Raw genomic sequence first — 24,868 nt, 5'->3', positions numbered from 1 at the left:
GGCAGCTCATTCCATACATGTACCACCCTCGGCGTGAAAAAGATGCCTCTTAGGTCTCATTTATATCTTTCCGCTCCCACCTTAAAGCTATGCCCTGTCGTACTGGACTCCCACACCCCAGGAAAAAGATTTTGTCTATTTATCCTATCCATGCCTCTCATGACTTTATAAACCTCTGTAATGTCACCCTTCAGCCTCCGACGCTCCAGGGAAAACAGCCCCAGCCTGTTCAGCCTCTCCCTATAGCTCAAATCCTCTAACCTTGGCAACATCCTTGTAAATCTTTTCTGAACCCTTTCAAGTTTCACAACATCTTTCCGGTAGGAAGGAGACCAGAATTGCACGCAATATTTAATCAGTGGCCTAACCAATGTCCTGTACAGTCACAACATGACCTCCCAAATCCTGTATTCAATATTCTGACCAATAAAGGAAAGCATACCAAACGCCTTCTTCACTATCCTATCTACCTACGACTAGACTATCATGGAGCTATGAACCTGCACTCCAAGGTCTCTTTGTTCTGCAACACTCCCGAGGACCTTACCATTAAGTATATAAGTCCTGCCAAGATTTGCTTTCGCAAAATGCAGCACCTCGCGTTTAACTAAATTAAACTCCATCTGTCACTTCTCAGCCCATTGGCCCACCTGATCAAGATCCCATTGTAATCTGAGGTAACCTTCTTCACTGTCTGCCACACCTCTAATTTTGGTGTCATCTGCAAACTTACTAACTGTAACTCTTATGCTCACATGCAAATCATTTGTATAAATGATGAAAAGTAGAGGACCCAACACCGATCCTTGTGGCACTACACTGCTCACAGGCAGTGCTCTAGTCTGAAAAACAACCTTCCACCACCATTCTCTGTCTTCTACCTTCGAGCCAGTTCCATATCCAAATGGTGAGTTCTCTCTGTATTCCACGAGATCTAATCTTGCTAACCAGTCTCCCATGCAGAACCTTGTTGAACGCCTTACTGAAGACAGTATAGATTACATCTACCAATCTGCCCTCATCAATCCTCTTTGTAACTTTTTCAAAATACTCAATCAAGTTTGTGAGACATGATTTCCCAGGCATAAAGTCATGTTGACTATTCCTAATCAGTCCTTTCCTTTCCAAATACATGTACATCCTGTCCCTTTGGATTCCCTCCAACTACCTGCCCACCACTGACGCCAGGCTCACTGGTCTACAGTTCCCTGGCTTGTCCTTACCACCTTTCTTAAACAGATGCACCACATTAGCCAACCTCCAGTCTTCCAGCACCTCGATGATACAAATATCTCAGTAAGAGGACCAGCAATCACTTCTCTAGCTTCCTACAGAGTTCCAGAGTACACCTGACCAGGTCCTGGGGATTTATCCAATTTAATGCGTTTCAAGACATCCAGCACTTCCTCCTCTGTAATATGGACATTTTTCAAGATGTCATCATCTATTTCCCTACATTCTATATCTACCATGTCCTTTTTCCACAATAAATACTGATGCAAAATACTCATTTAGTATCTGCCCTATCTCCTGCGGCTCCACACAAAGGCCACCTTGCTGATCTTTGAGGGATCCTATTCTCTCCCTAGTTACCCTTTTGTCCTTAATGTATTTGTAAAAACCCTTTGGATTCTCCTTAACTCTATTTGCCAAAGCTATTTCATGTCCCTTTTTGCCTTCCTGATTTTTCTCTTAAGTATACTCCTACTGCCTTTATACTTTTCTAAGGATTCACTTGATCTATCTGGTCTATACCTGACATATGCTTCCTGCTTTTTCTTAACCAAACCCTCAATGTTATCCAGCATTCCCTATACCTACTAGCCTTTCCTTTCACCCGAGCAGGAATATACTTTCCCTAGACTCGTGTTATCTCATTTCTGAAGGCTTCCCATTTTCCAGCCATCCCTGTACCTGTGAACATCTGCCCCCAATCAGCTTTTGAAAGTTCTTGTCGAATAGCATCAAAACTAGTCTTCCTCCAATTTAGAACTTCAACTTTTAGATCTGGTCTATCCTTTTCCATCACAATTTTAAAATTAATAGAATTATGGTCGTTGGCCCCAAAGTGCTCCCCCACTGACACCTCAGGCACCTGCCCTGCTTTATTTCCCAAGAATAGGTCAAGGTTTGCACCTTCTCTACTGAATCAGAAAATTTTCTTGAGAAAATTATACATGAGATGAAAATAAGATGGGTAGGCACCGCCAAGACAAAGGCAGGGCCACAAAGCCAATGCTGATACCCCACTTCAAAATGAATGTCTGGCTCTTAACAAATTCCTCTCCATCTAAACCGTTCACACTATGGCAGTCCCAGTCTATGTCTGGAAAGTTAAAATCCTCTACTATAACCACCCTATTATTCTCACAGATAACTGAGATCTACTTACAAATTTGTTTCTCAATTTCCCTCTGATTTTCTCTGCCAGATCAGTTGAGTTTCTCCAGCACTTCTGTTTTATTTAAATCTTTAGCATCTGCAATATTTTGCTTATATTAAAGAAATTAGTATTGCTTTATTTCATGTGGAGAATGTTGAATGTTGATTTGATAGAGATGACAGATCTGGACAGCAAAAAAAAGGGATCCTATCAGGGGGTCTATAATACAATTCCAATAAGGTGATCATCCCTTTCTTATTTCTCAGTTCCACCCAAATAACTTCCCTGGATGTACTTCCAGGAATATCCTCCCTCAGCACAGCTGTCATGGTATCCCTTATTAAAAATGCCACTCCCCCTCCTCTCTTGCCTCCCTTCTGTCCTTCCTGTAGCATTTGTATACTGGAACATTAAGCTGCCAGTCCTGCCCATCCCTGAGCCATGTTTCTGTAATTGCTATGATATCCCAGTCTCATGTTCCTACCCATGCCCTGAGTTCATCTGCCTTCCCTGTTAGGCCTCTTGCATTGAAATAAATGCAGTTTAATTTATCAGTCCTACCTTGTTCTCTACTTTGTCCCTACCTGCCCTGACTGTTTGACTCGCTTCTGTCTGAAAAAGCTACACAGTACAAAAGCAATTCAGGACGATCAATAAATGTTGGCCTTTCACATGATGGCAATATTCCATTAAAGAATAAGGGGGAAGTATTAATAATTACATTTAATGACATTTTTTCTGAGATTGCAAGAAGGAAACCTTCATCAAGTGAATTTTGAATATGTTAGCATATTTTTAACATTTCATGAGCATTTTAAAGATGTTCCAGTGTTAATATAGTGTTAATTGATTCTTGATTAGAACAGTACATAAGGAGGGAGGTTGGGGTATGCATTGAGCTAAGGGGTGTGAGGGATTGTGGGGATAAAGGTTAGCGAAGCTAATAACCATGTTGAGAACGGGGGCAATGTCCAGCCAATAAGATGGACTTCTAAGCTGCTCACTTCAGCATTTACCCTACTCTGTTATCAACTTAGGCCTTCTTCAGGAAATGACAGTCTCCAGACCGTCTTCACTATACATGAGGTGAAAACAAGACAGAGGCAGTGCCACATAGCCAACTGCTGATACCCCCCTTCAAAATGAATGTCTGACTCTAACCTTTCCTCACCTCTGGGCTCTCTGCCTCAACTTAGAATATTCAATTTTAAACTTTAAATAAAAAACTAGGTTTAGAAAAAGTTCTACTTAACTCCTTTTTATCTACAAATCTCTGGTTTTAGTTTGATTAAGAATTTCATGCCCATTACTGTAATTATCTCTTTGTTTAGTTAACTTTATTCCCTTACATCAGTTTAAGTAAAAATTGACTGTAATCACATCATAACTAATGCAACATGCAATGTAGGAAACATAATACATTTAATACTTTAAAGATTATGTATTTCATGAAATTGATTTAATTTTTAGTTTTCAAATGAATTAAACAATCTAGTTTACATTCTAAATAGGTTTAATTAATTGTTTACATTTCAACATAATCTCATACACTTTCTTGTCTGTGGTGCTCTCAATCTTAAACTGGAGAATGGGATATAATGAGTTACACAGGAATTGTTATAACCCACTGCTTTTCTTGATATTTCGTAATGACCTGAACTAGAGCTATTACAAAAATTTTTAGGAGTCTCAAAAATGAAGGATTATGAACTGTGAAGAGAATAGTAATAGATACAAGAGGGCAAATACAGGCTAATGGAATGAATTTCATGAATGTCCTTTAGGGAAGATAACCTGTTATTGAAATGAACATAGTGAATAGTGGAATATTTGACAAATGAAATTTAACATGGAGAAGTCTGAAGGCACATTTTGGCAGGAGGAACAAAGAAAGGCAAAGAAAATACAGGATGCAATTTAAATGTTGGGCGGCACAGTGGCTCAGTGGTTAGCACTGCTGCCTCACAGTACCAGGCACCCGGGTTCAATTCCCGCCTTGGGCAACTGCCTGCGTGGAGTTTGCACATTCTCCCCGTGTCTGGGTGGGTTTCCTCCGTGTACTCCGGTTTCCTCCCACAGTCACAAAGATGTGCAGGTTAGGTGAATTGGCCATACTTAAATTGCCCGTAGTGTTAGGTGCATTAGTTAGGGGAATGGGTCTGTGTGGGTTGCTCCTCAGAGGGTCGGTGTGGACTTGTTGGGCCAAAGGGCCTGTTTCCATACTGTCAGTAATCTAAAAAGAAGGATATTGGGGTATATTTGCACAAAATGTTAAGTGTGACAGACCAAGTTGGGAAAACAATTGATAATAAGGATGCTGCACTTTATAAATGTATAGAGTACAAATTAAGGAATTTACAGTTAATGTCCATAAAACACTGTTTCAGTCACATCTGGAATATTACATTAAATTCTGGGCAATTCATTTTCATGAAAGCCTAATGAAGATGCAGGAAAGCATTTGGAAAGTTGTTGTTGGAATAAAAAACATCAGTTACATGGATGGATTTGAGAAATCTTAGGCACTCTATAGCCTTTAGAATCAACATCAAGTTTAACAACTTCAGAGCATGAGCAGTGTCCTCTGTTTTTGATTATATTTGCTGCTGTCTCACCTCCCAAAGTCTTGAATGTATAAATATGCTCTCAGAAGGATTGACTTATTTTCTACAATCAACACCCATCATTAGCACTTATTTTGCATCTATATCACACGTTCACTGTCATTGTTATTCCTTCTGTCTTTTGCTTATTACCCTCACCAACTGTTCCACTCACTCATTCCTCCCCCATTTGTCAACAGCACAAGAAATATAATTTTCCAGCCTCTTCAGTTCCAAAGAAGAGTCACTGGACTCAAAACATTAACTCTGATTTTCTCTGCCAGATTAGTTGAGTTTCTCCAGCACTTCTGTTTTATTTAAATCTTCAGCATCTGCAATATTTTGCTTATATTAAAGAAATTGGTATTGCTTTGTTTCATGCGGAGAATGTTGAATGTTGATTTGATAGAGATGACAGATCTGGACAGCAAAAAAAGGGATCCTATTGTTAAAAGAGCTGACAAAAACTGACCCCCAACGCCTTATCTTCACCATGGATATCCAATCCCTCTACACCTCCATTCGCCATGACCAGGGCCTCCAAGCCCTCGGTTTTTTCCTCTCCAGACGTCCCCAACAGTACCCTTCCACTGACACTCTCATTCGTTTGGCCGAACTGGTCCTCACCCTTAACAATTTCTCCTTTGAATCCTCCCACTTCCTCCAGACCAAAGGTGTAGCCATGGGCACACGTATGGGCCCCAGCTATGCCTGTCTCTTTGTTGGCTATGTAGAACAGTTGATCTTCCGTAATTACACCGGCACCACTCCCCACCTCTTCCTCCGCTACATGACTGTATTGGCGCCACCTCGTGCTCCCGTGAGGTGTTTGAGCAATTCATCAACTTCACCAACACATTCCACCCTGACCTTAAATTTACCTGGACTATCTCTGACACCTCGCTCCCCTTCCTGGACCTCTCCATCTCCATTAGTGACGACCGACTTGACACTGACATTTTTTACAAACCCACTGACTCCCATAGCTACCTGGATTACACCTCTTCCCACCCTATCTCTTGCAAAAATGCCATCCCGTATTCCCAATTTCTCCGCCTCCGCCGTATCTGCTCCCAGGAGGACAAGTTCCACCATAGGACACACCAGATGGCCTCCTTCTTTAGAGACCGCAATTTCCCTTCCCACGTGGTTAAAGATGCCCTCCAACGCATCTCGTCCACATCCCGCACCTCCGCCCTCAGACCCCACCCCTCCAACCGTAACAAGGACAGAACGCCCCTGGTACTCACCTTCCACCCTACAAACCTTCGCATCAACCAAATCATCCACCGACATTTCCGCCACTTCCAAAAAGACCCCACCACCAGGGATATATTTCCCTCCCCACCCCTTTCCGCCTTCCGCAAAGACCGTTCCCTCCGTGACTACCTGGTCAGGTCCACACCCCCCTCCGACCCACCCTCCCATTCTGGCACTTTCCCCTGCCACCGCAGGAACTGTAAAACCTGTGCCCACACCTCCTCCCTCACCTCTATCCAAGGCCCTAAAGGAGCCTTCCACATCCATCAAAGTTTCACCTGCACATCCACCAATATCATTTATTGTATCCGTTGCTCCCGATGTGGTCTTCTCTACATTGGGGAGACTGGGTGCCTCCTAGCAGAGCGCTTTAGGGAACATCTCCGAGACACCCGCACCAATCAACCAAACCGACCCGTGGCCCAACATTTCAACTCCCCCTCCCACTCTGCCGAGGACATGGAGGTCCTGGGCCTCCTTCACCGCCGCTCCCTCACCACCCGACGCCTGGAGGAAGAACGCCTCATCTTCTGCCTCGGAACACTTCAACCCCAGGGCATCAATGTGGACTTCAACAGCTTCCTCATTTCCCCTTCCCCCACCTCATCCTAGTTTCAAACTTCCAGCTCAGTTACTGTCTCCTTGACTTGTCCGACCTGCCTATCTTCTTTTCCACCTATCCACTCCACCCTCTCCTCCTTGATCTATCACCTTCATCTCCTCCCCCACTCACCCATTGTACTCTATGCTACTCTCTCCCCACCCCCACCCTCCTCTAGCTTATCTCTCCACGCTTCAGGCTCACTGCCTTTATTCCTGATGAAGGTCTTTTGCCCGAAACGTTGATTTCGCTGCTCGTTGGATGCTGCCTGAACTGCTGTGCTCTTCCAGCACCACTAATCCAGTAACCAGAGAACAGTGCTCAAAGGTAACTGGCGAAAGAATCAAAAGCAACATAAGGAAAATCTTTGACACAGTCAGTCATTAGATTCGTGAGTGGTCTGCCTTTGATGAACCTGCCTCTACCAATGTCTTAGTTTTTAAAAGGGAATTGGATAATATATAAGGAAAGATTTACTGGGTGGGGGTTTGGGGGGGGTGGTGGGGGGAAGATAGTTGAGTTGGACACTTGGTGTATAGTGTTCTTTAAATTTGCTTCAGCTCCTCGTAATGCTGAAATAAGGACTCTTCCTTACTCTTTCCAATGTGTTGGGTCCATTATGGATTACAATGACTGGATCTTCACTTTCCCTCTCACTTTAAGCCCTTAAGATCAGCTAGGCAATGTACCAAATGTGATTCTTAATTATGTCACAAAGCTGGTTCTGTTTTTCTAAAAGTTGTTCCTTTTCTTAAGGATATTGCGTCCTTGGTTTTTTTCAGAAGGGTCATAAACAGCTCCAATCAAACTAGTTTGGTATAGAGATGAAAAAGGATTTTGAGAGACCTTTTATTTATATGTAAACAGATGAGACTTCAGGCCAAAGTTGTTATGTTTTAGAAGTGACCTGTATAGTGAAAGGGGAGTGGTCAGCTCTCTAGCAGAGCAGTTCAGTCCAGACCTAGTTAGGAGTTCAGCTGTGAGTTGTATGGAAACAGGCTGCTAAACTCTCTCTCTTTTTGCCCTTCTCACTTCAACTGTAAGCCTTTGTTTCATTTTTACTGTTTTTTAAGGGTGTATATTCAGAACCAGCATAATTAAGTCTAGTATGGATAGACTGAGTTCTGCAGGCGTTCTTTATTCTGTTGTGTTTCATTGTGTAATTTTGTGAATAAATGTTTTGTCTGTTACAAAACCTGTTAGTCAACCTAGCTAACTCACTCCAGGTAATTTTTACTGTACACTTGCAAAGTTATGGTCTGGGCTACCTGCTTAAGAATGTTTTGAGTGGTCTGGCCTAGTCCATAACAATTGCTCTTATAAAGGATGCTATCTTTTCCTACTAAGTTAATTCCCTACAATTACTTCATTATACTTCTTTCTTCTTCCCCCACCTCCTTTGATATTTTGCTGTTCTCATCTCCCATGATCCACATTTTGGCTATCCTTCCAATTGTTGTTATCCATACCGAACATAGGTAGAAAGTACATTTATACTTTTTAGTAAGGTCAATTTCTGCAGATCCTCATTTTCCATCTCTCATTATTTTTCATTAGTCTGCACATTATTGGGCTACTGCACCGATCTGAATATGGACTTCTATGGAAGATGGTGACCAAAGTTTGGAGATACAGCTGTTCAGACACTATTAAACCTCACCCCACACCACTACCACCATCAACACCACTACCTATACCATTCCCCCATACCCCTCCCCATTACTTATGAGCTGGAATGTTTCAAATTTATACTCCAGCTCTACCAACCTATCTAAATGGACTCTTGCTGCCTTCAGGATAACAGCATGTTTTATATGAATGGAAAAGAAATAGAGACATCAATAGTCAGAAATTAGATATGAGGTAAGTGAAAGCAAGTGGCAATAACATAAATTATTGTGTGATAGAAAATTATTACCATCCCCAATGCTGTAAAGAGTGGGAGCCCTTTAGCCTTTTGCATGCATAATTTGGCTAATGGATACTGTAGGAACATGAATATATCGATTAAATTAGTCAACCACTGATAGGGAACATTAACCTGAAGTTATTTTGAGACAGAAATATTGATTCACAAACCCTTCAGAGAAAAGGATTCTTTTCCTGAGTAAAAACTAATGTGGGAGGTAATTACTGCAAATTACATTGAACATTCTCGAGGATCTACCATGCTTTTATTCTCAATGAGTAATTAGGGCAATGCCATATACTGCATCATAAATCTTCTTTCCTTTTATTCATCAATAATTATTTCCTCAAACACACTCATTCCTTTTTTCTGATGGTTGATTCTCTGCTTTGATCTTGATTAAAGAAAAGGTCCTAAAAGGTTAGAATCCCTGAATTATCCCCAGATTGTTTCCATGCCCCTCTCTGTGTCTTCCTGACTACATTTTATTACTTTTCTTTAAGCGGCTTGATTGTATTTTCTTTCATTTCTGTCTAAGTGGGGGCAATCTTCAAAGTATACATCGGAGCTGGTAAACCTCAGCTGACAATGTCACACGGCTAAAGATTGGCAGCAGTGTGCCCACATCATATTCCAAAATCGACCAGCTGTGAACATGATTGCTCAGCCTGCATAAATTAGAGTCATAGTCAAGAGTCATGGAGGTCTACAGAACTGAAAAATACCTTTTGGCCAATCAAGTCTGAGTCAGTCAAAATCAATCATCTAATTATTCTAATCGCATTTTCCAGCACTTGGCTCATTGCTTTGTATGCCTTGACATCACAAGTACACATCTAAATACTACATATGACGGTATGTGCGACTAACCCCCTTACAAGCAGACAGCTCCAGATTCCCACCCCTTTGGGTTAAAACAAAAACACTACATCCCATCTAAATGTCCTGTCCCTTACTTTAAATCTATGCCCCTTGGTCACTGATCCTTCCACTGAGGGGAAATGTTTCTTCCCATCTACCCTGATACTGTGCCAAAAAATGAATAAGTCTGTCTATACCTTAGTTATGTTGATTCTCGATGACATTTGTGATCTAAAAAGTGATCCTGAGTAAGAATTTTGTTTTGTGATCCCAACATTGACCTATTTTGCTGCTTTACAAAGAAGGAACAAATTTGCATTTGCATATCAATTTCTCATGTTATTAGTATGTCCTCACTCATTTTAAAATAAATTTGTTATATTTGATGCACACTTGTTATTCAGGGAAATGCAGAAGCATTTGTGTATGTCAAGCTTCAGTAAATAATACATAGAATGAATAATCAATTTATAGTTTTAATAATTAAGAGAGGAATATTAGTCAGAACGTTAGGACAACAATATAATTTTTGTGCTTCAAGCCTATTTCTGACTGACAATCATTCTCTAGTAAACTTGAAAGCAGAGCCAAAGGGACATGCTAAATAGGCTAGGATTATTTTCCTGGAGTGTTGGAGGCTGCAGGGTGACCTTACTGAGGTTTATAACATCATGAGGAGCATGGATAGGGTGAATAGACAAGATCTTTTTCCCAGGTAATGCGAGTCCACAACTAGAGGACATGGGTTTGAGAGGGGAATAATTTAAAATGGACTTAAGGGGCATGAATGGAATGAGCTGCCAAAGGAGGTGGTGAAGGCTCATACAAATATGACATTTAAAGAGTATCTTGATGGGTACATGGATAGGAAGGGTTAGAGGCAAATGGGCCAAAATACTGGCAAATGTGAGTAGATTAATTTAGGATATCTGGAGTCTGCTTCTGTACTGTATATCTCTATGATACTATGACTCTATCTGTTAAGAGCCTTCAAATAAAAATCTGCAGCAATGCTCCAAGAACACAGCCCTGCAATTGCTAATACACATCCTTCCCCAATTCTATTTCATTACTTATACTACTGGACTTGAGTACAAAATTGATGCAGATATTTCAATAAAGTACTGACATATTGTGTAAAATAGTTGTTTTGGATGAGATGTGGGGATGAGTTTTTTTTGGATGAGATAAGGCCTAATGGTATTATCACCAAATTATTAATACAGAGACCTCAGAAATGATTTGGTGATCTGGGGTCAAATCCTGCCATGGCAGAGCGTGAAATTCTGGGGAGGCATGGTGGTTCAGTGGTTAGCACTGCTGTCTCACGGCGCCAGGGACCCAGGTTTGATTCCTATTTTGGGCGACTGTCTGGGTGGACTTCCTGTGGGTGCTCCAGTTTCCTCCCACAATCCAAAGATGTGCAGGCCAGGTGAATTGACCATGCTAAATTGCCCATATTGTTAGGTGCATTAGTCAGGGATAAATATAGGGGAATGGTGTAGGTGAGTTACTCGTTGGACAGTCGGTGTTGAGTTGTTGGGCCAAAGGGCCTGTTTCCTTACAATAGGGAATCTATTCTAAAAAAAAGACCTTAGTTGTCCTATCAGGCAACACAAAAGGTGTCATTTACCTCTTTTGAAGAGGATTCGTATGCAACTCCCAATAAAACATCCCTAAAGGGCTACTTTTACTTTTAAGACAAATTATTTCCAGGCAGTATTTGAAAAATGCAACATAAAAGCTTATTGCACAAGAGCTCATGATATTGGGTCTAATGATTGATTAGCACAAAGAACACAGAGAGTCAGAATTAATCGCTCTTTTACACAATGGCAAGTTGTAACCATTGCAGTACCACAAGGATCAGTCCTAGGGCCTCAATTATTTACTGTTGAAATTAGTGACTAGGAGGAAGAAGCAGTAAGTAATGTGACTAAATTTGTTGATGATGCAAAAATAATTGGAAGTGTATGTTCCGATGAGGTTATAAGGAACTTGCAAAGGGATTTAGGTAGGTTGAACGACTGGGCAAATATCTGGCAAATGGAGTTTAACTTTGGAAATTGTAAAGTCATGTGCTTTGATAGGCAGGATCAAAAGGAAGATTATTACTTGAACAAAGTGATACTCCAATCAAAGTGCAGCACAGAGAGATCTGTGTGTTCTTGTACATAAAACAAAAAAAAGCATGCAGATGCAGCAATAAATTAAGGAAGCAAATGGAATTTCTGGCCTTTATTGCAAGGGGATTACAGTTAAAAAAAAAGGAAAGTCTTGTTCAAACCGTGCACTCGGTTGGTAAGGCTGCACCTAAAGTGCTGTGACCAGTTTTGTTCCCCATATTTAAGAACAAATGGACTGGTATTGTTGGGAATTCAAAACAGATTCACTAGGCTGATTCCTGAGTTCAGGGGTTGGCTTATCAAAAATATTTAAAGAGATTAAACCTTTATTCTTCAAAGAATGAAGAGTGAGCTAACTTAAAAATAGAAAATTCAAAGGCTTGACAGGAAACATGTTGAAAAGATGTTCCTGCTGGTGGAGTAATCTCATCTGAGGGGACAGTTACACAATAAACCAATATGCATTTAAAACTGAGATGTGAAGGAATTTCTCCTCCCAGAGTAGAAAAGTCTGGAATTCTCGAACATAGAGAGTTGCGAAGGCTAGATTAACAATGTATTTAAATAGGAGTTGTCAGATTTTTGAAATATTGAGAAGCTAATGTCCATGTGGAACTGGCAAGAAATAGGTGGTGATGCCTGGCACAGATCAGCTGTGAACTTACTGAATGGAGGACAGGCTTGAGGGGCCAAATGGCCTATTCCATTCAGTTTTTATGTTCTAAACCATTCAAAGTCAACATCTTTGAAGTCTACAAAAATTGTTTAATTTATTTCCTTCTTTATTTGCATTGTCCTTTCTGTAAATCCATTAAAGAGGATAATACAGAACGACCTTGATTATCCGAACATCAATTAGCTGAATTTTAGATTGTCCGAACAAGATCTCAAGGTCCCGTAAAAATGCTGTCCAATACCTGAACTCTCAATTATCCAAATAAAATATTCCCCGCCTGTCTCATTTGGATAATCGAGGTTGTTCTGTATCTTTAGTGGTAATAAGGACACTTTTATTAAATTTCTAAAAGCCTGAGCCATTGAACCATTTTGCAGCATTGTGGAATTCTCTAGTATTTACTGGAAGCAGCATTTAAGAATATATTGTAACATTATTGTCAGATAAATTTTGCATGCAAATATCTATTCTCAAAAAGCATGCAAAGCATATACCCTGATGTGCCTTACTTCAACATGCAAGGGAAAGCCACAATTGCACCTACCTCTTCAGCCCCAGTCCTGAAATCCATGTGCTATCGCACAGAGGAAAATGCTGGTCTGTAAAACACAGAGAGAAAGGCATCAGCCGAAGCAAAGTACAGTTAATTAAGCTATAATGAACAAGAAGGCTTGCATAATTGATATTACAAATTATGCAAAAATTGTTTGCATATTCTATCACTCAATACATTGATATTCTGCTATACAAAATAAAAAAATGAAGATTGAAATTTATTTCCAATTAGCAGATAAAGAGTTGAATATAAAGTAGGTAATTCTTTGATCCAGAAAAACACACAGAAAACTGTCTTAAGTTTTAGAATTTCCTTTTCCTGCTGCTGGATAGCTGATTAGTACATTTAACAATCACAATTTGATGGAATAAATGTTCATGATCCAACATTAGAATACATTACTAGACCAGATTTTGCAGTCAGCAGCAAAGCAATTGCATTCAAGCAAAAATAACATAATTTACAAAGATCTAGTGATGTCTGTTGGGAAAATATCACCTTTTCCTTGATTAATTTGAACCCGGTAATAAGTTAAGGGGATTTCTAGGCATCCAGCAACAAAAACAAGCAGCCAATCCCACTAAATAATTCTCATTAGACCAAAAGCAGTAAATAAACTGTCTTCAGTCATTCTAACAAGATTGAAATAAAATTTGGGATATACTCAATTGAAACCAAAGTATAATAAACTTGAAAATGGTATGGCCCAGATTTCCTAATGGTCAGGTAGTAGTATCTGCAGCAGAGATAACAATGATGTGCCGGAATACTGCAATTCCCAGCATAAAAGACTCCAAAGGAATTGTCTAAGAAATTGAAGATTTTCCTGTATCTGGAACCCTGTGAAGGTATCCATTTAAATTGGAGAATACAGAGGTTCTGCAATGATTACTCAGGAAACTGATAAACAATAAGGTTAGACCATTAAAAACTTAATCTAATTCCTGAGTAATTATTCAATTGACATCCACTCATAACTGCAACAAAGAAAGAAAGGCTGAAACTGCATTGATTTGTCTGTAAAGGTGACATTTTGAACTACTCAGTGAATTGTTCACAGGATGTGGGCATCATTAGCTAGGCCAGCATTTCTTTCCCTTCCCTAGGGCAGCTAAGAATCAACCACATTGCTGTGGATCTGGAGTCACTTGTAGGCCAGACCAGATAAAGATGGCAGTTTTGCTATCACAAAGGGAAACAACAATCAACAATAATTACTTGATTGCCATTAGACTATCTCTTTTTAATTCCACATTTTTACTGAATGCAATTCAATTACCTGTCCAGTAACATTACCACTATGTCATCACTATAAGCAAGACAACCTATTCACTTTCTCATGCTTTTTTAAATGTTGACAACTTTGTATTCAAATCTCTAAATTCTTCAAAAAAGTACCAAGTAAATCTGTCTCTGGGATTACAAGTAATGAATTTGGAGATTATTCCTGAGTGATTTTACTACTGAATATGATTTATATTACAGGGCATATTAAAAAAATGTGAAATCTATTTAAACTGCAATCCATTCCTGTGAAAATTAGGATTGTCATGGAATTCAAAATAATAGTTTATTTTTCCTTGACAAAATAGTTTTTCACACTCCCCCACACTATAAAAAGTAAAAAAAAATAAGAACACAATCTATTTGAGTATCTTGATTAATCCATCACAGCTTGTTGCTTACTTCCACTTTTGCCAGCATCTTAAGAAACATAGTATTCCATTAGTGTTGATCATTTAAAACATTGCCTATTGATGTGACATACAATTCCAGTTTCAAGGGAACACCCAGCCATTCAAGGCTCGAGGATGAATAAAGGCAGCTCACATGCCCACACTCCCTCATAATGGGTATTCAAGCAGTTTCGGGTAACATTGCAGACTAAGTGCACTCTGAAAAACTGGTAGGTTATTGCTAATGGAAGAGTTAAAATGAGATTCCACAGGAATATTTCTCATTGGTAGGGCACTGCCCCATTGATTGAATTCTATAATGGTCCAAAAGGAAATGTTATGTGCACATACTTAAAAGTGGGATCACTCAAAGACATCAAGCATACAATGACCGAGATAATGGGCTGTTTATTGTGAAATACAAAAGGTAAAGAACTGCACAAGTAAGAAAGTCCACATGTCCTCAGTAGGGGTTGATGGCTACAGACTTAAAGTTCAAACTTAGCTCATTCATCCTGGAAGCGTGTTACAATTAGGTTTTCTCTATGCCTCTCAGGATACGTCATACATTGTACTCACACTCCACATAGTCCTCTTGGTCAAAATCCCAAACCTCAGTAAACCTCAAAAGATTGATGTTGTTGTCCTATTTATCTGAATCCAGGATATCCTCCATTGTCAGCTCCAGTTGTGAAGTCTGCAACATGCCACAAGTGGCACATCCTTTCACAGAGATGTCAGAGGTGTTAAGGCATCGATACCTCATCTTAAGGAGGGCTATTCCCTGTTTTATGGCCCAGGTTGAAATAATTGCAGTGTTATATTATCATTCTGCATTGGTTTGAGGATTTTGTGAAGTTGTCATCAGATATGTTTGGAGTTGACGCCGCTTGTTTTCCAGTATCCATCACTCTCTGGCCTGAAGACTTTAAAAAAAGGTTGTTATCTGAGATCCCTAAAATAGAAGAGTTATGGCAGCTCCAAAGATACAGAATCATTTGGCCCAGTGAGGATACATCAACCCACCAAAGAGCATGCCACCTAGACCCTGCACTCCCCCCCATCCCTGTAACCTGCATTTACCACGGCTAATCCACTTAGCCTGCACATCTTTTGATGGTGGGAGGAAATTGGAACATGTGGTGGAAACCCATGCAGAGAATGCACAGAGACAGTCACCCAAGGCTGGAAGTGAACCCAGTGAGGTCCCTGTGAGGCAGCAATGCTAACCACTGAGCCACGTACCAACAACTTGGCTCCAATCCCCGAAATCTGATATTGATGATCACATATAAATTAGACATTCATATTTTATGTTCTCTTACATTGATGACAGGGTGACAGGGTGCTCTCAAAGCTATGTGGGTACAATTGATAGCATTCTATCCCTGGGGGAAGCTAGACACAGTGCACAGTTCCACTGCCTGAGTTGCCTGACTGTCACAATCTTGTAACAGAAGATAAAGGGCTGCGATCGAGCAAAAATGCCATCAGTAACTTCTTTGACGCAATTCATGAATTGAGGATTTCAAGATGCACACAGATGTCCAGTTGGTCCTTGAAATGAGCCACTGATTCTGGGTAGCTATGACCTTCCAAGCTACTAGGATGCGAATGCCTCCCACCCCCCTCACCCAGTACTTCTGAGTGGAAGTCTGCTCCAGCAAATGCCCCTGTTCAGATATGATGGCCCAAAACATCCTTAATCAATGCCCAAATTGTCTCACAGAGAGTGGAAGAAAACGGTAGCGAGGCTTGTAGTTGCAGCATCTTGTAATTGTCCTCCACCACCTCAGTGGATCCTTGCCTATTGCATTGCCCTGTGAAGGCGATGAGGCAGCTTCTGAGGTTGCTCATCTCAATGGGCATGATTTTGCTTGTAGGTTCTCTTCAGAGTTGCACCACAAAGACCCCAGCCATGGTGTTCCCATGTGAAATCCATGAGCAGAGAATCAATGGGGAATGTCAGAAAGATAATGAAATTTCATTGGAGGAATTCCTGGACCTCATATTTATTATAATAAAGTATCATCTTATACCTTCACACAGTCTAGCATGGATCTAGCCCAAGGAATGCACTGACATAAAAAGCACTGAGACATGTGATCTTATCCAATTATATATTGCACAACCAACAATTTCATTTCACATTGAGAGCAGAATTCTATCATTAAGATATTATGTTTGTCCTATCATGGTTCCCTTCTACAGCAGAGATCAAGTGCTTGCAGTTCAGTGTACAAATCTGTCAATTGTAATGCATTGTCTTCCAGTACCTGCTATGGAATTTGCCCTGTGAGATGGTCCTACATTAATTGCCTTGTTCGCACTGCATTTGATTTGATTAGGTTAGATTCCCTACAGTGTGGAAACAGGCCCTTCAGCCCAACAAGTCCACACCGACCCTCCGAACAGTAACCCACCTAGACCCATTTCCCTCTGACTAATGCACCTAACACTATGGGTAATTTAGCATGGCCAATTTACCTGACCTGCACATCTTTGGATTGTGGGAGGAAACCGGAGCATCTGGAGGAAACCCACGCAGACATAGGGAGAATGTGCAAACTCCACACAGACAGTTGCCTGAGGTAGAAATTGAGCCCGGGTCCCTGGCGTTGTGAGGCAACAGTGCTAACCACTGGGCCACCGTGCCGCCTTCTTGTTTAGCTGACATAACAAGGAGGCAATTAGTGTGCACAATGGATCTTATGTCTGGCAGAAAGAGTGTGCTGGAAAGCAGGCACCTCTACTCCACGAATCATAACAAAAGTACAATTGACTTATTCAATCAGCAAAAATGTTCAATTTGTTTACCTTTTCACTATTAGAACAAAGATAATTTTGTCAAGATTTTCAATGAACTCAAAAATAACATGCTTAATAATTTTTTTTTCTTTTTATGCATTCACAGGATATGAGAGTTGCTGGCTAGTTCAGTATTCATTGCCCAGAGAGCAATTGAGAGTCAACCACATTGCTGTGGGTCTGGTGTCATGTCTAGGCCAGACCAGGAAAGGACAGCAGTGTCCTTCCTTAAAAGACACGAGTGAACCAGGTGTGTTGTTCCCAACAATTGGCAACAGTTAATCTTCAAAATGCCAAAATAGTTACCAACTAAACCACTATTGAATTAAACTACATCCCACTAATCCTAACTCTCACACACATTGATATACTGACAAGACAAAGACATACTCAACCATGCAGAGCTGTTATGGGTAGGGGAAAAAAATTAGACAGAAAAGGGAAAAAAATCACAACAACACCCGTTTAGGTCAAAGGCTAAATCCGGATGACAAAAAAATGGGTTGAATGCTCAAAGTTCCTTTGGATTACTGTGGTTGAGATTGATTGCTGACCATCACAGAATAATGGAAAATCTTCAGAGAAGATTTCAGATTCTGTTGAGAAATAGTTGGGAGTCCTAACCTTTGCAACTGAATTCAGGTATGCTCCTAACGGTTTCACTGAAAGAGGTACAGAGTATTGCTTCTTCAAAGTTCTATCTCCTGTTGACCGAGAGAGAGAGAGAGAGAGAGAGAGAGAGAAAACATTACATGTCCTTGCAAACATCTCCAGCATCTGCTCATCTGTCCAAGTTCAAGTCCCACCTGCCCCAGAAGTCATAACATGACCAGGTTATTACGTTGATTGAAAATAACTACATAGTGCATCTAGTGATCTGCTAAAGTAAAACGGCACTCTTTTGTACTCATTTGGCTACTGGTAGTGTCATTACCTCTGGGACAGAAGTTCTGGGTTCAAGTCTCGTCAGCCCTGGATGTGGGTTATAACATCTCCAAAGCGATTGATTAAAACTATAAAGCACGGCAAGATGATCTCATTTCGAGAAGGGCCTTGCTGATTATCTCACCTGTAAAATATCTTAACCTACACTACATTGTCTAGAGCAATGTAAACCTTTTCTAACCCTGTAATGTTCAAACGTATCCATATTCTAATTCTCAATCAATAAATGCATGCATGCCTAATGTATGATGCTCATGATTGCTTTAGCCATAATTTCTAATCTGTTAATCTGAAAGATTTTAATTTTATAATTAATTCGTGACCTTAAATGACCTACCGATGAAATGCAAATTGGAGCCAGATGGGTGACATTACATATTCAGTGGAGGCATGATTACTGCACAAAATAGAACACTAGTCCCGTACTGGACTAAGAATTAGTCCACTTAGAATTGCAGACTTGGTCATTTGGTTGAAACATGTGCTGTGTGCTTGCTGTGCATGCATGCATGCACGTTTGAGTTTGAGCTTGATTTATTTGAGTTTGATTTACTGTTGTCACATACCAAGATGTGGTGCAAAGTGTTGTTTCGCATACTCTACAGGCAGATCGTATCATACAAAGTCCTTCAGGGTAACAGAACAGACTGCAAAATACAGTGTTGTAGCCATAGAGAAGGTACAACGAGGGAGATCAGCATTAACATTTGAAATATCCTTCCCTGATAATAGCAGGGAAGAAACTGTTCTTGAATCTGTTTGTATATGTATTTAAACTTAGATATCTTATGCCCAATGGAAGTGGGTGAAAGAGAGTATAACTGCGGGGGGAGGGGTCTTTGATTATGCTGGTATCTTTCCTGAGGCAGCGACAAATATAAATGGAGTCAATGGATGGAAGGCTGGATTGGGTGATGGGCTGGGCTGTGTTCATGACTGTCGTTTCTTGGGAAGAACAATTGTCATACTACTCTAGCATGCATCCAGATAGGATGGTGCCATGCAGCAACATATCACCATTTGCCTGCTTAGTGCTGGAAGCATAAGAAACTGCTTGGATTTTATTCCATGCTAAAGGGTAAAACAAAGATGTGTGAGCATCCAAGTAAGTTCAAAGGGAGTTAGCATTAAGAAGTAACCGCAAGGTGGCAGTAGTTGCATTCCAGCTTTTATACATTATTTTCCTACAACACTTCCCAGACACTATATTTAGCATGACTAAAATTAATTGAAAAACCATTGGTTACAGCAATGGGATTTCATGTTAACAATGATGCTGGGGCCAGTACACTGAAGCGTAATAACCTACATGGAGCAAATGTTGTCAATCCAATCAATGTTTATTGGAAGAGATTTCTGTGAGGATTTGTATCAGGTTTATAGTACCAAACAGCTGGTTGTTGCTGATGCTTAACATGTTACAAGTCATCTTCCTTTGACTTTGAAGCATTCAGTTTTCTGAAATATGACGGCAACCTTGACATTAATGTTAGCTGCATCTGCTCAAAAAGATGTGTTTATAATTTGTTCTAATTATCATCGCAAATTCTTGCACACAAACCTTTCATTTTGCTTTCAGAAACAGAAGGCAACATTAGCCATTCAATGATGTGCAACAGTTATGCACATTTGAGCCAATAGATTTTATGATATTTCAATGTAAATTAAAATCGGTAGCATATGTTCACATCTATCTATCATCTATACAAAACATCAGTAAGTCATTAAACAAATTAGCAGGATATTGCACAACAGAATTTAAGGATTGATTAATAGATTACATTTCTAATACAGATCTAAGTTACATATTGATTGATACGGATGGAAACTGGATGACATTTCCATCTACATTTCAGGGACACTTGTCTTGAATTTTCTTTCAAAAGCTGTGTGATTAGGCTTGGTGACGTTATAAAAGCCTTTGCTGTTAACTTGTTCAGCTGTTTATTTCTTCAACAAAAATAAACTTGCAACTTAAAACAATTGGACCTTCCTTAAAAAAAAGTCATTTATGGAACGTGGGTGTCACTGGTTGGACCAGCATCTATTGTCCTTCCCTAGTGGCCCTTAAGAAAGTGATGGTAAGCTGCCTTCTTAAACTGCTGCAGTTCATGTGTTGTAGGTAGACCGATACTATCATTAGGGAGGGAATTCCAGGATTTTTACCCAGTGACACTGAAGAAATGGCAATATATTTCCAAGTAAGGATGATGAGTGATTTGGAGGGGATCTTGCAAGGTGATAGTTTTCCCATGTATCTGTTGCCCTTGACCTTCTGGATGGTAATGGTTTGGAAGGTTCTGTTAAAGGAGTCTTAATGAACTTCTGCAGTGCATCTTGTAGATGATATACACTGCTGCCACTGAGTGGTGGGGGGAGTGAATATTTGAGTCTATTATTGTATAAATATTTACTCATCAATTTTTGTTTGCATGCTACATTGAATTGTCAGCATTGTCACAAATAACCCTGTAATAGTGATAGACTTGGCTTTGAAATCAACTCAATTTAACAGTTTGTCATGAGTTGAGTTTACTTTTGAAGCTGTAAAACATATTCAAAACTTTAGTGATTAAAACTCTGTTTATGTTATCTCATCTCTACAATATTCTGATTAGCAAGAGAACAGCTCATGTAATAATCACAGTATCCCTACAGTGTGAATCAAGCCATTTTGCCCAACAAGTCCACACTGACATGCCGAAGAGTAATCCACCCAGACTCCAGCATTGCCAATCCACCTAACCTGCACATCTTTGGATTGTGGGAGGAAACCGGAGCACTCAGAGGAAATCCAAGTAGACACCAGGAGAATGTGCAAACTCCACATGGACAGTCGCCCACAGCTGGACTCGAACCTGGGTCCCTGGTGCTGGGAGGCAGCAGTAGTAACCGCTGAGCCAACATGCCACCCTATATGAACAGGTACCTTCACTAGTAAGAACTGAAGTGAGATGCTGTAATGTCAGTAGCTATAATTATGTCAAACTAATAAAATTTAACTTTTTAAGTATGTTCAGTTACACCTAAAAGCCAGAAATATTTATTTGTGTTGTGAAAATTTGTAGGTATTTTGTATTTCATGAGCATATGTTTTGTTTTACTGTATTTCTTGAATCTGATATCACTGTAGTCCTTCATGAGCAATGAAGCAGTACTGAAGAAAACATCTTTGAAAGTGCCAAATTTTATTTGCATTTAAAATCAAAGGTATTAGTATGATAATAATAATTTATGTCCTTTATACTTAACTACAGAGTATCAAATTTCCCAGTTTGCAAAATGTACCTTTGATATTAACTCTTGTGGCGTGTTTGGTTTCCCTTCCTTAGGAATTAAATCCATATTGCATCTTAGGTTTTCATGATAACTTGTTTACATAATAGATTGATAACAACAGCTGAGCAATATATTTGTTACAAGAATATATTTTCTCTGTTGTATGAGGATTATTATAAACAACTAATGTTAATTTTAAAAATGTATTCATTTGTGCGATATGAGCATCACTGGCTGGCCAGTGTTTCTTGCCTGTCCCTAATTGCCTTGAGAAGGTGGTGGTGAGCTGCCTTCTTGAACTGCTGCAGTCCACCTGTGGGCTGACCAACAATGCCACGAAGAAGTGAATTCCTGGATTTTGACCCAGTAACAGTGAAGGATTAGCAACACATTTCCACATAAGGATGGGGAGAGGCTTAGATGGGAACTTGACGGTAGTGGTGTTCCCAAATGTCTGCTCCCTTGTTCTTCCAAATAGAAGTGGCCATGGGTTTTGAAGTGGTGTCTGAGGATCTTTGGTGAATTTCTGCAGTGCACCACGTAGATAGTACACACTGCTGTTACTGAAGGTCAGAGGTGGAGGAAGTGATGCTTGTGATGTAGTGCTAATCAAGTGCGCTACTTTGTCCTGGATGGTGTCAAGTTTCTTGAGTGTTGTTGGAGCTGCACTCATCATGGCAAGTGGGGAGTATTCTATCAACTCCTGACTTGTGCCTTGTAGATAGTGGATAGGCTTTGGGGAGTCAGGAGGTGAGTTACTTCTACAGTATTCCTAGCCTCTGTCCTGGTCTTACACTCACTGTGTTTGTGTGGTGAGTTCAGTTGAGTTTCTGGCCAATGGTAATCTCCAGGATACTGATAATGGGGGATTTAATTATAGTAACACCCAGTGAATGTCAAGGAGTGGTGATTAGATTGTATTTTATTGTTGATGGTCATAGTCTGGTATATGTGTGGTGTGAATGACAGCCCAAGCCAGAATATTGTCCAGATCTTGTTGCATTTGAACATTGACAGCTTCAGTATCTGAGGAGTCACAAATGATGCTGCTCATTGTGCAAACATCGGTGAACGTTCCCACTTCTGACCTCAGGATAGAGGCAAGGTCATTGATGAAGCAGCTGAAGATGTTTGGACCTAGGAAACCACCCTGAGGAATTTTTGCAGAAATGTCCCAGACTTCCAATAAGCCTGACCATCTTCCTATGTGTCAGGTATGACTCCAACCACTGGAGAGTTCACCCTTGATACACATTGATTCCAGTTTTGCCAGAGCTCCTTGATGCTATACTCAGTCGAATGCAGTGGAGATGTCAAGGGCTGTCACTCTCACTTCACCTCTGGAATTCAGCTTTTTGTCCATATTTGAACCAAGGCTATAATGAGGTCAGGAGCTGAGCAGCCCTGGCAGAACCCAAACTGGGCATCATTGAGCAGGTTATTGCTGAACAGGTGTTGCATAATAGCACTGTTGATGACACCTTCCATCACTTTACTGATGATTGAAATTCGACTGATAAGGTGGTAATTGGCCAGGGTGGATTTGTCCACGTTCTTATCTACAGGACATATCTGAGAAATTTCCCATATTGTCGAGCAGATGCCAATGATGTAACTGTTGTAACAGTGTTGTAATATGATGTATTGAAGTCTAAAGAGAAAAAACAGATACCAGTCTATAACATAGAGTACCTTGTGTTGATATATACTTCCTGTCTCATTTCCTTCTATTATAAATTTACATTTAGAATATAAATTGCCTAAATGTTAAATTGTGTCTTGTTTTCTTCTCAGTTGTATGCAAAAGAACCATGGCATGAGTCACAAAAGAGCAAGGGAGTCTTCCTGATGTCCTTGCAAGCATTCACAGTGAGAGTGTTTGCTAATGACTACATAGTATTCAGTCCCATTCACAACTTCCCAAATAATGAAGCAATCCATGCCCAAATGCAACAAAACCTGTACAATATTCATAGAATAAATCACAGAAGCTTTGGCAGATATGGTCTGCGTTGGTTTCTTCCATCTTGTCTCCTCTTCCTCCTCCTTATTGACAACTACAATTGTAAAGCTCTATACTCCCATGATGACAGTGTTGTCTGGAATGCAGCAGACCATAATGAATTTGACATATACTGGTTTGGACTAAATGCCTTTTATGAAAGGATTTACAAAGACAGGCCTACTTAATCCTGTGAGTAGTCCTCTATGATCTCTGGTGGAGGCAAAACCTTCTACCACCCCATCTCCCCCAACCCACCCGATTAAGTCCGAGGATGAAAGAGGCTGATGAAGGATTCCTGGCTGCTGGCTTATTAATGAATCAATTAACACTCATTATTCCTGAACCCACCATAAATTAGAGAATTAGGCATTAAATCCATATTGCATCTTAGGTTTTCATGATAATTTCTTTAATAGGCATTCCTGTTTCCTCGGAAAACTACCAAGCAAACCCTTCTGAACTTAAAATGATACCCTGCACCCTTTGCTACATGCCCTGACATGCAAGGTTTTCATTTACCTTTGACCTGAGGTCCACTGTTGATCCTTGACCTTTGCTGAATGCATTGCGATCAGTAGCCACCGTTCTCACTGGCATCATGAGGAGATGCCAGCCTCAGATTAGGCGATATCAATCAGAGGGAAGGCTTGACGATAGCCATGCAAGTAAATAAAAGGATTATTATTCAATCTGTCCTCCACTATGGAACCAACCCCAGTGCTCTAAGTGGCAGATATTATCCCAATTGACCTAACACAATCCCTGAACTCATATGATATGCATGAAGATTGTTATCTGCATGCTTCCTAAGAGGGCAAGGGTTCTCCTCTGGATCTCTGAGCCATGTGCTCAGTGGAAAGCCTTTTGTCACCCCGAGCAGCTCTTTGGTTTGTTGTGATGGTTTAAATGCAAAGATTAAAGCAGCATACTGGGGTTTGACAGCTTCATGCCTGCTACCTGCATGATTTTCTGTGTATCTGTTTATTCTCCATGTTTTGCTGGAATTAAAGTGAAATGCAGACTGCTGCACCAATTCTTTAACATCTTTGTGCCAAAACAAAGTCCTTCATTATTTGCTACAGTCCTCCTTGTAAACTTCAACAATCTAAACTGGTGTAAGATGCACCAAACACTTCAGCAAAAGCACCTAAAGCTAGCAAAAAATAAAATCCTTCAGAGC

The 24,868-nt window shown here is 40.3% G+C and overlaps 1 protein-coding gene across 4 annotated transcripts in view; it reads right to left on the bottom strand.

The window, feature by feature from the left end:
* The window catches only part of sntg1 (syntrophin, gamma 1), a 524,044-nt gene that overhangs the window by 184,860 nt on the left and 314,316 nt on the right, over positions 1-24,868 (bottom strand). For all 4 annotated transcript variants that reach the window (XM_072570506.1, XM_072570505.1, XM_072570504.1 and 1 more), the window contains one exon: positions 12,964-13,018. In XM_072570506.1, the coding sequence (XP_072426607.1) occupies positions 12,964-12,990 (27 nt within the window). In that variant the 5' untranslated portion in view covers positions 12,991-13,018. The remainder of the gene's footprint in view (positions 1-12,963; positions 13,019-24,868) is intronic.

The sequence above is a fragment of the Chiloscyllium punctatum genome, chromosome 5 (assembly GCF_047496795.1).
Source record: "Chiloscyllium punctatum isolate Juve2018m chromosome 5, sChiPun1.3, whole genome shotgun sequence".
Taxonomy (NCBI): Eukaryota; Metazoa; Chordata; class Chondrichthyes; order Orectolobiformes; family Hemiscylliidae; genus Chiloscyllium; species Chiloscyllium punctatum.
This window is presented reverse-complemented; position numbering and strand designations above follow the sequence as displayed.